This window comes from Cebus imitator, unplaced genomic scaffold, assembly GCF_001604975.1.
Source record: "Cebus imitator isolate Cc_AM_T3 unplaced genomic scaffold, Cebus_imitator-1.0 Scaffold169, whole genome shotgun sequence".
NCBI lineage: Eukaryota > Metazoa > Chordata > Mammalia > Primates > Cebidae > Cebus > Cebus imitator.
In genome coordinates this window covers 4,056,683-4,070,669 of record NW_016107484.1, presented here as the reverse complement: position 1 = coordinate 4,070,669, position 13,987 = coordinate 4,056,683, and the positions used below count along the sequence as shown (strand labels likewise).

The 13,987-nt window shown below is 49.5% G+C and overlaps 1 protein-coding gene across 1 annotated transcript in view; it reads right to left on the bottom strand.

The window, feature by feature from the left end:
- Positions 1–13,987, bottom strand: part of AACS (acetoacetyl-CoA synthetase) — a 77,410-nt gene that overhangs the window by 29,022 nt on the left and 34,401 nt on the right. The window contains exons 5-8 of the mRNA XM_037744186.1: positions 13,355–13,469; positions 13,101–13,182; positions 7,751–7,898; positions 143–223 (exon numbers count right to left, since the gene is read on the bottom strand). Coding sequence (XP_037600114.1) covers positions 143–223; positions 7,751–7,898; positions 13,101–13,182; positions 13,355–13,469 — 426 coding nt within the window. The remainder of the gene's footprint in view (positions 1–142; positions 224–7,750; positions 7,899–13,100; positions 13,183–13,354; positions 13,470–13,987) is intronic.

Below are 13,987 nucleotides of genomic sequence, written 5' to 3'. Positions count from 1 at the left end.
AGCACAGGCCGGGGACGGGGAAGCCCTTACTGCGGGCAGCACAGGCCGGGGACCGGGGAAGCCCTTACCGCGTGCAGCACAGGCCGGGGACCGGGAAGCCCTTACTGCGTGCAGCACAGGCCGGGGACGGGGAAGCCCTTACCGTGGTGTAGCACAGGAGGATGTCACTGCTGGTCATGTTGCTGTGCAGCATGTGCTCCTTCAGATGCTGGATGAGGGTGCCCTGCAGGGTAGATACAGAGAAGCAGGTGCCCTCTGTTAGGCGTACAGTACCATGTACCTGGTATCTGGCTCACACACCACTTAGATGCTGCCAGGAAGAAGCCCCAGCAGATCCCCATTTTCTTTCCTGGGAGAAGCAGACTTTGGAGGCTCCCTCCTCTCCCCTTTGATGAGCCATGACCCCACGTCCCTCTGCCACCCGAGAGTTAAGCGTGGCTTGTATCCTGGAGAGAAAAACCCTGACACTCCTGCCTGCCCTTGAGCTCTCAGTGCCCAAGGCATCAGGGGCACCACGGAGGCCCACCAGCTTCAGGTAGAAGAGAAGTGACCCTTATTGAGAAGATAGGTCAAGAGCAAAAGACCAGGACCTTACCCTTCCAGGACGGGCACTAACCCAGCCTCATGGGGGACAGGGAAGGGAGGGGTGAGGGTATGTTGTAGGTGGGCCTGCTGGCAACAGAGCAAGACTGTCGCTGGGACTCACATTCAAGATTGGAGCTCAAGGGAGGCAGCAGGAGACCCTCCTTCTGCCTAAAACACCCAAGCAGCCCCACTCCCTCCCACCCAGTATGCACTATTAATTTTCTTGTTTGTTTGTTTGAAGCAGCGTCTCACTCGTCACCCAGGCTGAAGTGCAGTGGCACAATCTCAGCTCACTCCAACCTCCACCTCCTGGGTTCAAGCAAATCTCCTGCCTCAGCCTCCTGAGTAGCTGGGATTACAGATGCCTGCCACCACACCCAGCTAATTTTTGTATTTTTAGTAGAGGTGGGGTTTGACCATGTTGGTCAGGCTGGTCTCGAACTTCTGACCTTGGGTGATCCACCCACCTCAGTATCCCAAAGTGCTGGGATTGTGTGAGCTACCAAACCCAGCCACACTATTAATTTTTAATTTTGTTGCTTAACAGGCAATATAATTGCAAGGTCCAGAACTCTGACGCAGATACTATGAAAAGCCTTCCTCTCTCCCTTTCCTATACCCAGTTCTCCTGAGGCAGCCAGGCCTAGCAGTTTCCTGGGAATATCTTTCTTGCCAATGTCAGCACATATTTATTAATGCCATATTGTTCATTTTGACACAGTGTCCTGCCCTTTGCCTTTTCCCCCAACAGCATACCTGTGAGAACTTCCCTGGCATCCCAAAAAGATAACCACCACCTGTCCCACCAACAGCAGCAACTGCAGCCTCCAGAGACTGCCAGGCAGATAGGCAGATGCTGTCTGATATGGTTTGCCTCCATGTCCCCATCCAAATCTCCTCCTGAATTGTACTCCCATAATTCCCACATGTGGTGGGAGGGATCTGGTGGGAGGTAACTGCATCATGGGGGCTGTTTCTCCCATACTGTTCTCATGGCAGTGAATAAGTCTCATGAGATCTGATGGTTTGAAAAGGGGAAACCTATTTTGCTTGGCTCTCATTCTCTCTCTTTGCTGGTGCCATCCATGTAAGACATGACTTGCTCCTCCTTGCCTTCTGCCAAGATTTTGAGGCTTCCCCAACCATGTGGAACTGTTAAGTCCATTAAACCTGTCTTTTGTAAATTGCCAAGTCTCAGTACATCTTTATCAGCAGTGGAAAACAGACTAATACACTGCCCTTGTGTGCTGGGAGGGACAGGCCCTTTTCTACAGTCCCCTGAGGCCGCCTCCAGGCTCTGGAAGCTGAGCTGCAGGCTGGGGTTTAATAAGAATCCCCAGTGAGGGTCCAGGCCAGCTGCCCCTTCTCTTCCCCAGGCACTTATAAGCTTCTTAGAAAGTTCCAGGACACTCTGTTCTCACCCGCAGCAGCAGGCAATAATTTGGGGGTGACAAACTTTTCAGGAACTGTCTCCATGAACTACATCTTTCCACTAATCCATTCAAAGGACAGGGAACTCTGATTCTAGGAGCCTGTGGCAAATCTCCCTCCCATTTTCTTCTTCACTTAAAATCAGCACTTAACTCTGCAGCTTCGCCCACGTGGTCTGCTGCCAGCACAGCGGAGCTGGGAGCCCACATTCGCTCAGTGGTTCGTTCAGTGGTTCATCAGCCTCATTCTTTCAGATGGCACCAAACCAAAGATGAGCCCTCCTCTCTCAAGAACTTATCTGTGTGAATCTCAACAATTCACATCCATGGTTTTCCCCTTAATTCTTAAAAATTTATGGTCAAGTCTGAATGCTTTCCCTGAGGGTAAGGTGGTGTAAACAACATGGTTTCCTGGGTCTCAGCACAGGAGAGTAATTTCATGTCCAAGAAGAGAAAGGGGAGCTCCTTTCTGACACCTTTCACGGACTTAGAAAACACAAGCCCACAAACCAGTGCCACACACCCACCCCACTAATCGGAAGGATTATGAGCAGCCCAAGGGCTCCGGCCTGTGTGGCCTCGCTGTTTTCAACAACTTTGCGGTCAAGGTAACTCTAGAAAATGAGCAAGATGCTTAGTCACTTCTCTGGAGATGCAAGAGCCCAGTGAAGCTAAAGCACATATAATTTTTCCTGATTTTTTCCACACTCTAAATACACCAGGCACAATCATTTTATGAGCAAGCTATATTATATCTAATACATTTTTATGCTCCTCTTTTAAAAAAAATGACATGCACAATGCAGAGAGCACTAAAAATAAAAGTACAGTTATCCATTTCCATTTTTCTCAAAATGTCTTGTTTGGCCACATACACCCGCCCCACCCCCATCCTTGCTGCAAAATTTCTAAAAATGCTCATCTCGCTGGCTCATCAACAGACCTGCGCCCAGGCGCACAAGGGCTGCCCTTTCGCAGGGAAAATGTGATTCCAACTATACCTTAGACTATGAACACACCCCGAATGGCTTTCATAAAATCAAATGATTTGAGCGACAGGACAGCTCACTGCCTGCAAAGAGGCAACTTGGTTCAGCCAGTGTAACTGCCAGAAATAAGGCCTTTGTCCCCCACTACTGACACTGCCCCTCACTCCCATCCCCGGGTTTCTTGAGAATTAACCGGCTATGCATGGACAGGCTCCTGAACCTCTGGATCTACTATTTCACAGCCTGCAACAAGACCGTCAGTGAATCCAGATCCAGGTGATGACGAAGCCACGTTAACTCCTTTCTATGTTCTGATGAAAACACTCTGTTAAAAAGCCTAATAAGGCTTTCAAATGATTCCAGTGTAAATGTTTCCTTTTTATGGAAGGGATTCAAACTGCTTCTAGGTAGAGGGAACATCTGTAAAAACTAAATGAGCTGGAATGAGGGAATGTGTATATTTCCTTTTCAAATGCCACTGTCTTATAAAGCAAAGGTTTTTCCATTTGGAGAATTCTCTTCTGAGTTTGAGGAGAAAAGTGGTGACCAGAAGGTCTGACCAAGATTCCATGAATTTTTCTCCTCCCTGTGGGCTGAGCCAACTGAGAGAGAAATGGGGAAATGAGCTGTGGGGAGAGCTGAAGAGCTGGCCCAGAGGAGGGCCTAGAGCAGCGTGAGGGCGAGAGCCATGTGGTGGAACAAGCATCTGACTCCCACAGACCAGCCCAGGAGAAGTCCCAGTGTGAGGTAAAGATTCAGCCTGAGTCAGGAAGACGCTCTCTTATCAAGCCCAGGGGCAGGGGAGAATCAGAGAAAATAAAATGTGATAGCAGCGATTAGAAACGCACCACATTCGGCCAGGTGCAGTGGCTCACACCTGTAATCCCAGCACTTTGGGAGGCTGAAGTGGGTGGATCACAAGGTCAGGAGTTCAAGACCAGCCCGGTCAGTATAGTGAAACCCCAACTCTACAAAAAATTTAAAAAAAAAAAAAAGAATGTTCATTGCAGCACAGTTTACAGTAGCAAAGACCTGGAACCAACCCAAACGCCCATCGACGATAGACTGGATAGGGAAAATGTGGCACATATACACCATGGAATATTATGCAGCCATCAAAAACGATGAGTTTGGATCCTTTGTAGGGACATGGATGAACCTGAAAACCATCATTCTCAGCAAACTGACAGAAGAGCAGAAGATCAAACACCGCATGTTCTCACTCATAGGCGGGTGTTGAGCAATGAGAACATATGGACACAGGGAGGGGAGCACTACACACTGGGGTCTGTTGGGGGAAAATAGGAGAGGGATGGTGGGGGGTGAGGAGTTGGGGAGAGAGAGTAGGGGGAGAGATGCCAGATGTAGGTGATGGGGAGGAAGGCAGCAAATCACACTGCAATGTGTGTACCTGTGCAACAATTTTGCATGTTCTTCACATGTACCCCAAAACCTAAAATGCAATAAAATAAATAAATGGGGGAAAAAAATTGGCCACATGTGGTGTGGGTGCCTGTAATCCCAGCTACTCAGGAGGCTGAAGCAGGAGAGTCGCTTGAACCCCGGAGGCAGAGGTTGCAGTAAGCTGAGATGGCGCCATCGCACTCCAGCCCAGGCAGCAGTGTGAGACTCCTTCTCAAAAGAGAAAAAGAAAAGCACCACATTCACCCAGGCATTTCAGTTCTGAAGAGCAATCTAGTGAAATCACGAAAATGAAAATGAAATACACCACTGACATTGTGTCCCCCCGATGGATGCACGGAGGAGGACACATCACTTCCAAGGTGTTCCTACCAATGCTGCATAACTGGACCTAACTATGAGGAGACATCAAACAGGCCCAAAGACAGCCATCTGCCAAACCAGGAGCCTGGGCCCTTCAAAAATGTCAGTGTCACGAAAGACGAAGAAAGCCCGAGCAACTGCTCCGGATCCAAGGACACAAAGGAGACCTGGTGACTGACGCACCGCCACCTGAACTGCTAGGACGCTACAGGGAAAGCGGCGACCTGCGAGTGTGGACCATAGACCAGGGGAGGGCTCTGCACCAACAGCAACCTGCCTGAATTTGATGAGCATGCTACACTCTCTAACAGAATGTCCTTGTTCTTGGGAGATACCCGCTGAAATATTAAAGAGTGAAAGGTCATTATGGCTCCACCATACTCCCAACTGGTTCAGCAAAAAGCAAAACAGCAACATATGAATATACACAAAGACAGAGAAAAGAAGGCAGAGGCTTTTAGGACATTTTAAAAATGGATGTTGATATCAAGCGCAGTGGCTCTTGCCTATAATTCCAGCACTCAGGAGGCCGAGGCGAGAGGATCGCTTGAGTCCAAGAGTTCATGACCAGCCAGAGCAACATAACAAGACCCCGTCTCTACAAAAGCAAAAAAGTAGCACGTGCCTGTGGTCCTAGGTACTTGGAAGACTGAGGTGGGAGGATCACTTGGGCCCAGGAGGTAGAGGTTGCAGTGAGCCATGATCACGCCACTGCACTCCAGCCTGGGCAACAAAGTGAGAACCTGTCTTAAAAAGAAAAGATGAGCCGGGCGCGGTGGCTCAAGCCTGTAATCCCAGCACTTTGGGAGGCCGAGGCGGGTGGATCACAAGGTCAAGAGATCGAGACCATCCTGGTCAACACGGTGAAACCCCGTCTCTACTAAAAATACAAAAAATTAGCTGGGCATGGTGGCGCGTGCCTGTAATCCCAGCTACTCAGGAGGCTGAGGCAGGAGAATTGCCTGAACCCAGGAGGCGGAGGTTGCGGTGAGCCGAGATCGCGCCATTGCACTCCAGCCTGGGTAACAAGAGCGAAACTCCGTCTCAAAAAAAAAAGAAAAGATGAGGTTACCAAAATTAAAAAATTTAAAAATAAAAGAACATTGAAAATGTTCAAAAGAGAATGTTAACAACAGAAGAATCCAGCTGAAGGGTATCATGGGGCTTAGTATTCTCGCAACTTTTCTATAGGTTTCCTAGGGGTTTTTTTGTGTTTTTTTTGTTTGTTTGTTTCAAAAATAAAAGGTTTGGTTGGGCACAGTGGCTCACACCTATAATCGCAGCACTTTGGAAGGCCAAGGCAGGAGGACCACATGAGCCCAGGGGTTTGAGACCAGCCTAACATGGCAAAACCCTATCTCTACAAAACACACACACACACACACATACACACACACACACACACACACACAAAATACAAAACAAAACAAAAAAACTAGTGGGGCATAGTGGTGCACACCTATAGTCCCAGCTATGTGGGAGGCTGCGGCGGGAGGATCACTTAAGCCCAGGAGGCAGAGGTTGCAGTGAGCCAAGATGGCATGGCCGCACTCCAGCCTGGGCGACAGAGCAAGACTCCATCTCAAATGTAATGATAATAAATAAATAAATAAAAAGTTAAAAGTCACTAACCTATACGTATAAATTCTATTGCGGGGTAGTAACGTATTATTTCAGGTGCTTTAATAAAGTTAGACTTTTGGTGAAATAAGAAATAAAACATAAAAAGTAAAAAGCACATGTCATGGGCTGAACTGTGTAACCCCAAAATTCATATGCCGAAGCCCTAATCCCCAGTATCTCAGAATGTGACCAAGTGGGCCTTTAAAAGGTGACTTAAATTAAAAGGAGGATGTCAGAGCAGGCCCAGATCCAATCTGACCTCCTAAGAGAAGAAGCTTGGACACACACAAACACACCAGGGGTGTCCCGTGAAAGCTGGCCGCAAAGCAGCGGCCGTCCACAAGCCGAGGAGGGCGGCCTCAGACAAGAACCTCCGTGCGGCACCTCAGTGCTGACCCTGGCAGGCCATGGTATTTGCTAGGGCGGTCCTAACAGACTCGGCACAGGAGGGCTTTCTCAGTTCATTAGACTCCATAACCTAACCAGCGGCTTTCACATTTTTTACCACAACCCACAGTCAGACATAAGTTTTACAATGCCCCTAGCACGTGCACACATCCATGTATACTCTGTATAAGGACAGCTTTGCAAAACAACACCCATACCTCTTATGAGTCCCTATTCTGTGCTAATATTTCATTTTTATTTTTATGAGACAGGGCCTGGCTCCGCTGCCAGCTGGAGTGTAGCGGCATGATCTCGGCTCACTGGAACCTCTGCCTCCTGGATTCAAGGAATTGTCCCACCTCAGCCTCCCGGTTAGTTCGGACTACAAGCGTGTGCCACCACATCCAGCTAATTTTTGTATTTTTTTTTAGTAGAAATGGGGTTTGACCATGTCAGCCATGTTGGTCTCAAACTCCTGGGCTCAAAGCAATCTGATCACCTTGGCTCCCAAAGTGCTGGGGTTATAGGCATGAGCCACTGCACCTGGCACTGTGCTCATATTACCTATTCTTGTCTATTCTGATTCATTCTTTTTAAAATGCTGGCAGGGCCCACCTATTGAGTACACAATCCCCAGGTGGTCCCAACCTGCTGGGTGAATGTAGCTAGTTCAGCCAGCACACCCCCTACCTCCAAGGCACAGCACACTGTACAGTGACCTCCAAGCCTGTCATCATGGTGGCAGGTGCCATCCCAGCTCCTGCAGTGGCAGCTCTCCACTGTCCTGGGCTCAGTGCCGGATCTCTGCACTGCACCCCACTTGGAGAGAAGCCGGACTCTCGGGCATGGGGTGCAGCTTGACAACTCCAGCACTGCCATCATCAGCTGGGAGGCCCTGTTGAGGCAAACAGAAAACGGGAGGCCCCTGCAGAGCCTTCCTGGGAGACCTACCCCAGCAGAATGCACCATGCACTTGGGCGCACCCGTGGTGCCCGATGAGAACATGATGAACAGTGGGTGGCTGAAGGGCAGCTGCTCGAACTCCAGCTGCGGGGCCTGCTCGCTGGGGCCAGTGGCAAGAAAGTCATCCAGAAACACGCTGTGGGCAGAAACGCAGGGAAACACCTGTGAACGTCCCAGAATGCTCAGCTAGGCCCGCTGATTCTGCCTGCGCACTTCCCTCCGCTGCTACCCTGGGAAAGCCAGGATTTCAGGGGGACAGTGGCCTGATTCAGAAACTTTCCAGGTTGAGGGGAGGATGTCAGATCTCAGAGATTGAAGCTAATTGAAGGAAACACATTGAACTAGTGAAGGTTTCAAGTTACTTAATCAGCACTGCTGACAGGGCCAAGGGCTATCTTTTAGAAAATCTTTTAAGTGTTTTCTTTTTTTTTTTTTTAATTTATTTTTTTGCATTTTAGGTTTTGGGGTACATGTGAAGAACATGCAAGATTGTTGCATAGGTACACACGTGGCAGTGTGATTTGCTGCCTTCCTCCCCATCACCTATATCTGGCATTTCTCCCCATGCTATCTCTCCCCAACTCCCCACACCCCACCGTCCCTCCCCTATTTCCCCTCAACAGACCCCAGTGTGTAGTGCTCCCCTCCCTGTGTCCATGTGTTCTCACTGTTCAACACCCGCCTATGAGTGAGAACATGCGGTGTTTGATCTTCTGCTCTTGTGTCAGTTTGCTGAGAATGATGGCTTCCAGGTTCATCCATGTCCCTACAAAGGACACAAACTCATCGTTTTTGATGACTGCATAATATTCCATGGTGTATACCACCGGGGAGAAGGATGACTTACAATTAATAAGTCGTGTGTGTACAAACACTGCTGAAAGAGGGCTGATCACCTGATTAGCAAATGCTTTGTTTCCAATGATTCCAGTGATTGCCCAAAACCACTTGCCAAGTGGGTCTGAATTAAGATGCTTCCCCCATGGGAAGAAGGGGAGGAGGTGGTGCTGAATTAATGAGCCCTGTGTGTGTGTGGGGGGGGCGCATTTCCTAAACCACAACTCAACGACAGAGAACCCCAAGGCAAGTATCATGGGTTACCACTAACTTACTAGTTCCTGAGGTTTACAACAGCAAGATACAAATATCTCTCCAAGAACAAACAAATTTAATCCCAGTTACTGACTGTCACCCAGGAAGTGTGCCCAGGCTGACCTCCAAAGCTGACACGCAGCATTGCTGCAGGTAGCCAAGAACCACAAGAGGGATGACAGGGAACAGATTTGTTTTTTGCACTAGAAACCTCCGCAGAAGCTACAAGCCATCTTGGGAAAAGGTGGCTTTCTATTTTGAGATCAGCAGCAACATCCATCTCAAAACACTGGCCTTATACGCAATTGACAAATGGAACTTTCTTTCAGGGAAGGAGGTGGGGATCGGCTAAGCGCAGCCCGCAGCCATTTGCTAGGGATAATTACTCTGAAATACAAATGCCATACATCCTAAAATGAAGATTTTGGCTGTCTTGCATGAGAAGGCATCTTTAAAGATAAGGGTTTCTCCTGGGAAAGACATGGTTAGAAAGGGCATCCAAGATAATTCAACTCTAAGCAAGAAATAAACAAAGCCATCTGCTCCAGCCTGTCAGGAAAAAACTATTCACTGTGGAACTTTAAAAGCCAATGAAAACCCCATCCCACCTCCACCTCCTGTAAGAATCCCATTATAAAGTGCCCAATCTAATCGGATACTTCACACAGAGAAAAGCCTTTTCTTTCAAATGGCCCATAAATCACAGTACATAACGATTACTTTTGTCGCTCTTCCAAGAATGAAAAGCCCACAGGGTGGCTCCCGCCCCCCCGCCCCCCATCAATTCTCCGAAGACGGGCACATGTGCGTTTCTGGTTTATATGTGGCATCCACAATCAAAGGATGGAGTTCAGTGGGAGTCCTGCCCCTGGGGCGCCGAGAGGGGGCTTTTGCATTGTGTTAGGCTAAATGAAGTGGCTAACCCGATTCTGCTGGATGCCCTCATTTTATATCAACTGCTGATGAATATTATTCAGAAAAATAAAAGCCGGGCCACCGGCGAGCTGGTCAATGCTTTCTGGTTTTCCTCCGAGCCTCCATGCGTCATGGCCTCCATCCATACAACTGGGGTGCTAAAGCCGAGGTTGCATGAACTAAAGCCAGGGCACCAGCACCAGGTTGTGATTTACTAAGGTCTGCAGGGTCCCACAGTCCACAGGAACAGGCACCCGGCCTGCCTGTGAAGGATCTGCCCACCCTGACCCAGGTGCCTCAGGGAGCAGAGCCCGCCGCAGCCACACAAGAACAGGTGGATCACATGTACGCTGACCGTGCATGCTTTGCAGAACAGCAGCTTATTTAATCCTCCCAGCCAGCCCGAGAGGACGATGCTGACAGAGTGTGGATCGTTGTCCCCACCCTCCTCTCTTATTGAAATGTAATCCCCAATGCTGCATCGGGGGTCTGGTGGGAGTTGTTTGCATCACGAGGGTGGACTCCTCGTGAATGGCTCGGACCATCCCCTTTGTGATGAGAGGGTTCTCGCTCTCAGTTCACACGAGATCTGGTCACTGAAAAGTGTGTGGCACCCCGCCCCCTACTCTCTCCACCACTCCTGCTTTCCCTGCTTTGTGTCCATGTAAAGTGCCTGCTCCACTTCCCTGCCACCATGGTCACAAGCTCCATACAACCTCCCCAAAAGCAGATGCCGGCACTATGCCTCTCGCACAGCCAGCAGAACCATGAGCCAATTGCACCTCTTTTCTCATAAATTACCCAGTCTCGGCCGGGCACAGTGGCTCACGCCTGTAATCCCAGCACTTTGGGAGGCCAGGGCGGGCGGATCACCTGAGGTCGGGTGTTTGAGACCAGCCTGACCAACATGGAGAAACCCCATCTGTACTAAAAGTACAAAATTAGGGTGGCGCAGTGGCTCATGCCTGTAATCCCAGCACTTTGGGAGGCAGAGGGCAGATCACGAGGTCAGGATATTGAGACCAGCTTGGCTAGCATGGTGAAATCTTTACTAAAACAAAAACAAAAACAAAAATAGCCAGGCGTGGTGGCACACACCTGTAATCTCAGCTACTCACGAGGCTAAGGCAGGAGAATCGTTTGCAATTGGGAGGAAAAGATGCAGTGAGCCAAGATTGCGCCACTGCACTCCAGCCTGGGAGACAGGGCGAGACTACGTCTCAAAAAAAAAAAAAAAAAAATTAGCCAGACGTGGTGGTGCACACCACCATTGCACTCCAGCCTGGGCAACAAGAGCGAAACTCCAACTCAAAAAATAAATAAATAGGTGGCTCACACATGTAATGCCAGCATATTGGGAGGCCAAGGCGGGTGGATCACCTGTGGTCAGGAGTTCAAGACCAGCCTGACTAACATGGAGAAACCCCATCTCTACTAAAAATACAAAATTAGCTGAGCATGGTGGCACATGCCTGTAATCCCAGCTACTCAGGAGGCTGAGGCAGGAGAATCGCATGAACCCGAGAGGCGGAGGTCGCGGTGAGCCGATATGGTGCCACTGCACTCTAGCCTGGGCAACAAGAACGAAACTCTGTCTCTGAATAAATCAATAAATTACTCAGTGTCAGGTATTTCTTTATAGCAAGGCAGGAACGACCTAATATAGGTAGCATGTCATCTCCACTTTACAGGTGGAGAAACAAGGCCCAGAGAGGTCACTTGCACAGGGTCACACAGCTGAGAGCTGAACCTGACAAGCTGGATCTGAGACTGCAGCCCTTGCCAAGGCACCATGTTGCCTGCAGCACCCTTCAGCCTCTGGAATGTGCCCGGCACACATAGCTGTACCCAAACCCTGTTCATATCTAAAAGCCACCCACAGATGCCACCTCCCCAGACCCTACAGAGGCAACCAGGCCCTGCTCCCAACTCCTGGGCACATCCTGTCCCTCCCAGTCCTAGTGGTCACAGCTCACCCTCCCTGCAGGTGGGTCTTGCCTCTCCAACTGGACTGCAACTCCCAGAGGACAGGACACATGCTTTGTACCTCTCAGTGCCCTGTGAACAACCTGACAGATGGTAATAGGCCATGCACCAACCACCACTTGCTGGAACAAAAAGGCCTCCGCCATCTCCTCCTGTCTTCCACATCTGCTCCCAGGGCTGGTATGAGGACACCTGCCATGTCTGTGCAGCCCCTCCTCACCAGGCCTCAAGGAGCCACACACAAGGTGCCTTCCAGCAGCCCAGAGGCTCAAGGGAAAGCTTACCCTGACAGGGGAAATGCCTGTACTCAGACCCTCCCCAACAGCTGCTTCAAGAAAAATTAAAGGAAGTAACTCCAAGAACTTAGGGACAAATTCAATTTTGACTAAACCATAATCCATTTCCTGAATCTCTATTCAAAATTAAGATTTTTACAATTCTACTTGGTACACAGAACATGGTTTATTCTTTTATAAATGTCAGAAAAACCAAGGAAGACGTCATTAGCAATGAGGAACACATGCATGCCCTAAAAGGTGAAAAATTAGGCCGGGCGTGGTGGCTCATGCCGGTAATCCCAGCACTGTGGGAGGCCAAGGCAGGCGGATCACCTGAGGTCAGGAGTCTGAGACCAGCTTGGCCAACATGGTGAAACCCTGTCTCTACTAAAAATACAAAAATTAGCCAGGTGTGGTAGCAAGTGCCTGTAATCCCAGCTACTTGGGAGGCTGAGGCAAGACAATCGCTTGAACCCAGAAGACAAAGGTTGCAGTGAGCCAGGACTATGCCACTGCACTCCAGCCTGAGCAACAAAACAAGATTCTGCCTCAAAAAAAAAAGGGGGGGGTGAAAAATACATGTATGTGTGCTTATGTATCCATAGTCATACATATACATGTGCTCATGCATGTGCACCTGTGCATGTGTGCATATGTATAAATGCACGTGCGCACACATGTAGATGTGCATGTACCCTGTTACGTGCATGTGTGTGCAGTGCATACAGCCACATGTGCACATGCATGTACAGGTGAATTCTAATGCAGAATTTCTGTGGCCAATCTGGGAAGGTGGGCTTGGCCCCATCAGAGCCCCCTACATAAAGGGACACCAGATCGGCAGAGTGAGTGTTCCTGGGACCTTCTCTCTTCTGCCATTCATTCACTATGTGGCCCTGGGGGACTCACTCAGGTGCCTCATCTACAAAATGACGCTTTTAACTAAGACCTCCTCCACTTCTAAAATGCTCTGAGTGACCCCAAGTGGAAAGACCCAGAGACCAACTTCCCTGCAGGAGCTCCAATGGGTTCCACACGGACCTGTGGGTCAGAATGCGGTGCATTACCTGTTTGGAATCTTCGAAATGTCTATCTTCTCTCTGCAGGACACGTAAGGAATCACCACTACTTTCTTCAAGTCTGGGAGGCCTGAAAGGAGCAGGAAGAGAAAACAGAAGGGTACAGGAAAAAGATGCTTGGCTGCTGATTTTTTTTTCCACAAAATATACCACAATCTAGGGCGGAGACTACCCAGGTTGACTCCGGGGAGACTCGTGCACACACACAGCCATGCCGGCTGGCAGCTGGAAGGGCCACGCACCTTTAACCACCTGCTGCAGCTTTTCCATGTGGTTGTGCTCTTTGCCGTTATAGACAACAGCCTCCACGGAGAAGATGAGCTTTGGCTGAATTTGAGAAAACCGGTCCAGCACACCCTAAAAGCAGGAGGAAAAAGTCATCACTGATCATCCAAAAGGCAAAAACCAGCAGGCATGGTGGTGGGTGCCTGTAGTCCCAGCTACTCTGGAGGCTGAGGTGGGAGCCTTGCTTGAGCCTGGGAGTTCAAGGTTGGAGTGAGCTATGCTTACACCACTGCATTCCAGCCTGGGCACAGAGTGAGACCCTGTCTCTAACAAAACAAAACGGCAAAAACCTTCAGTAGCCAATAGGACCACTGCATTTCACAGGAGACAAAGAGCAGCAGCATCAGTGCACGACCAGGACCCTGTGTCCCAGCACCCATGGCCAATAAATAAAGTTGATGAGGACAGCCACAGTGTCTCACACCTGTAATCCCAGCACTTTGGGAGGCCGAGGCAGGTGGATCACTTGAGGTCAGAAGTTCAAGACCAGCCTGGCCAATATGGTGAAACCCCATCTCTACTAAAAATACAAAAATTAGCCAGGTGTGGTGGCATGTACCTATAATCCCAGCTACTTGGGAGGCTGACAC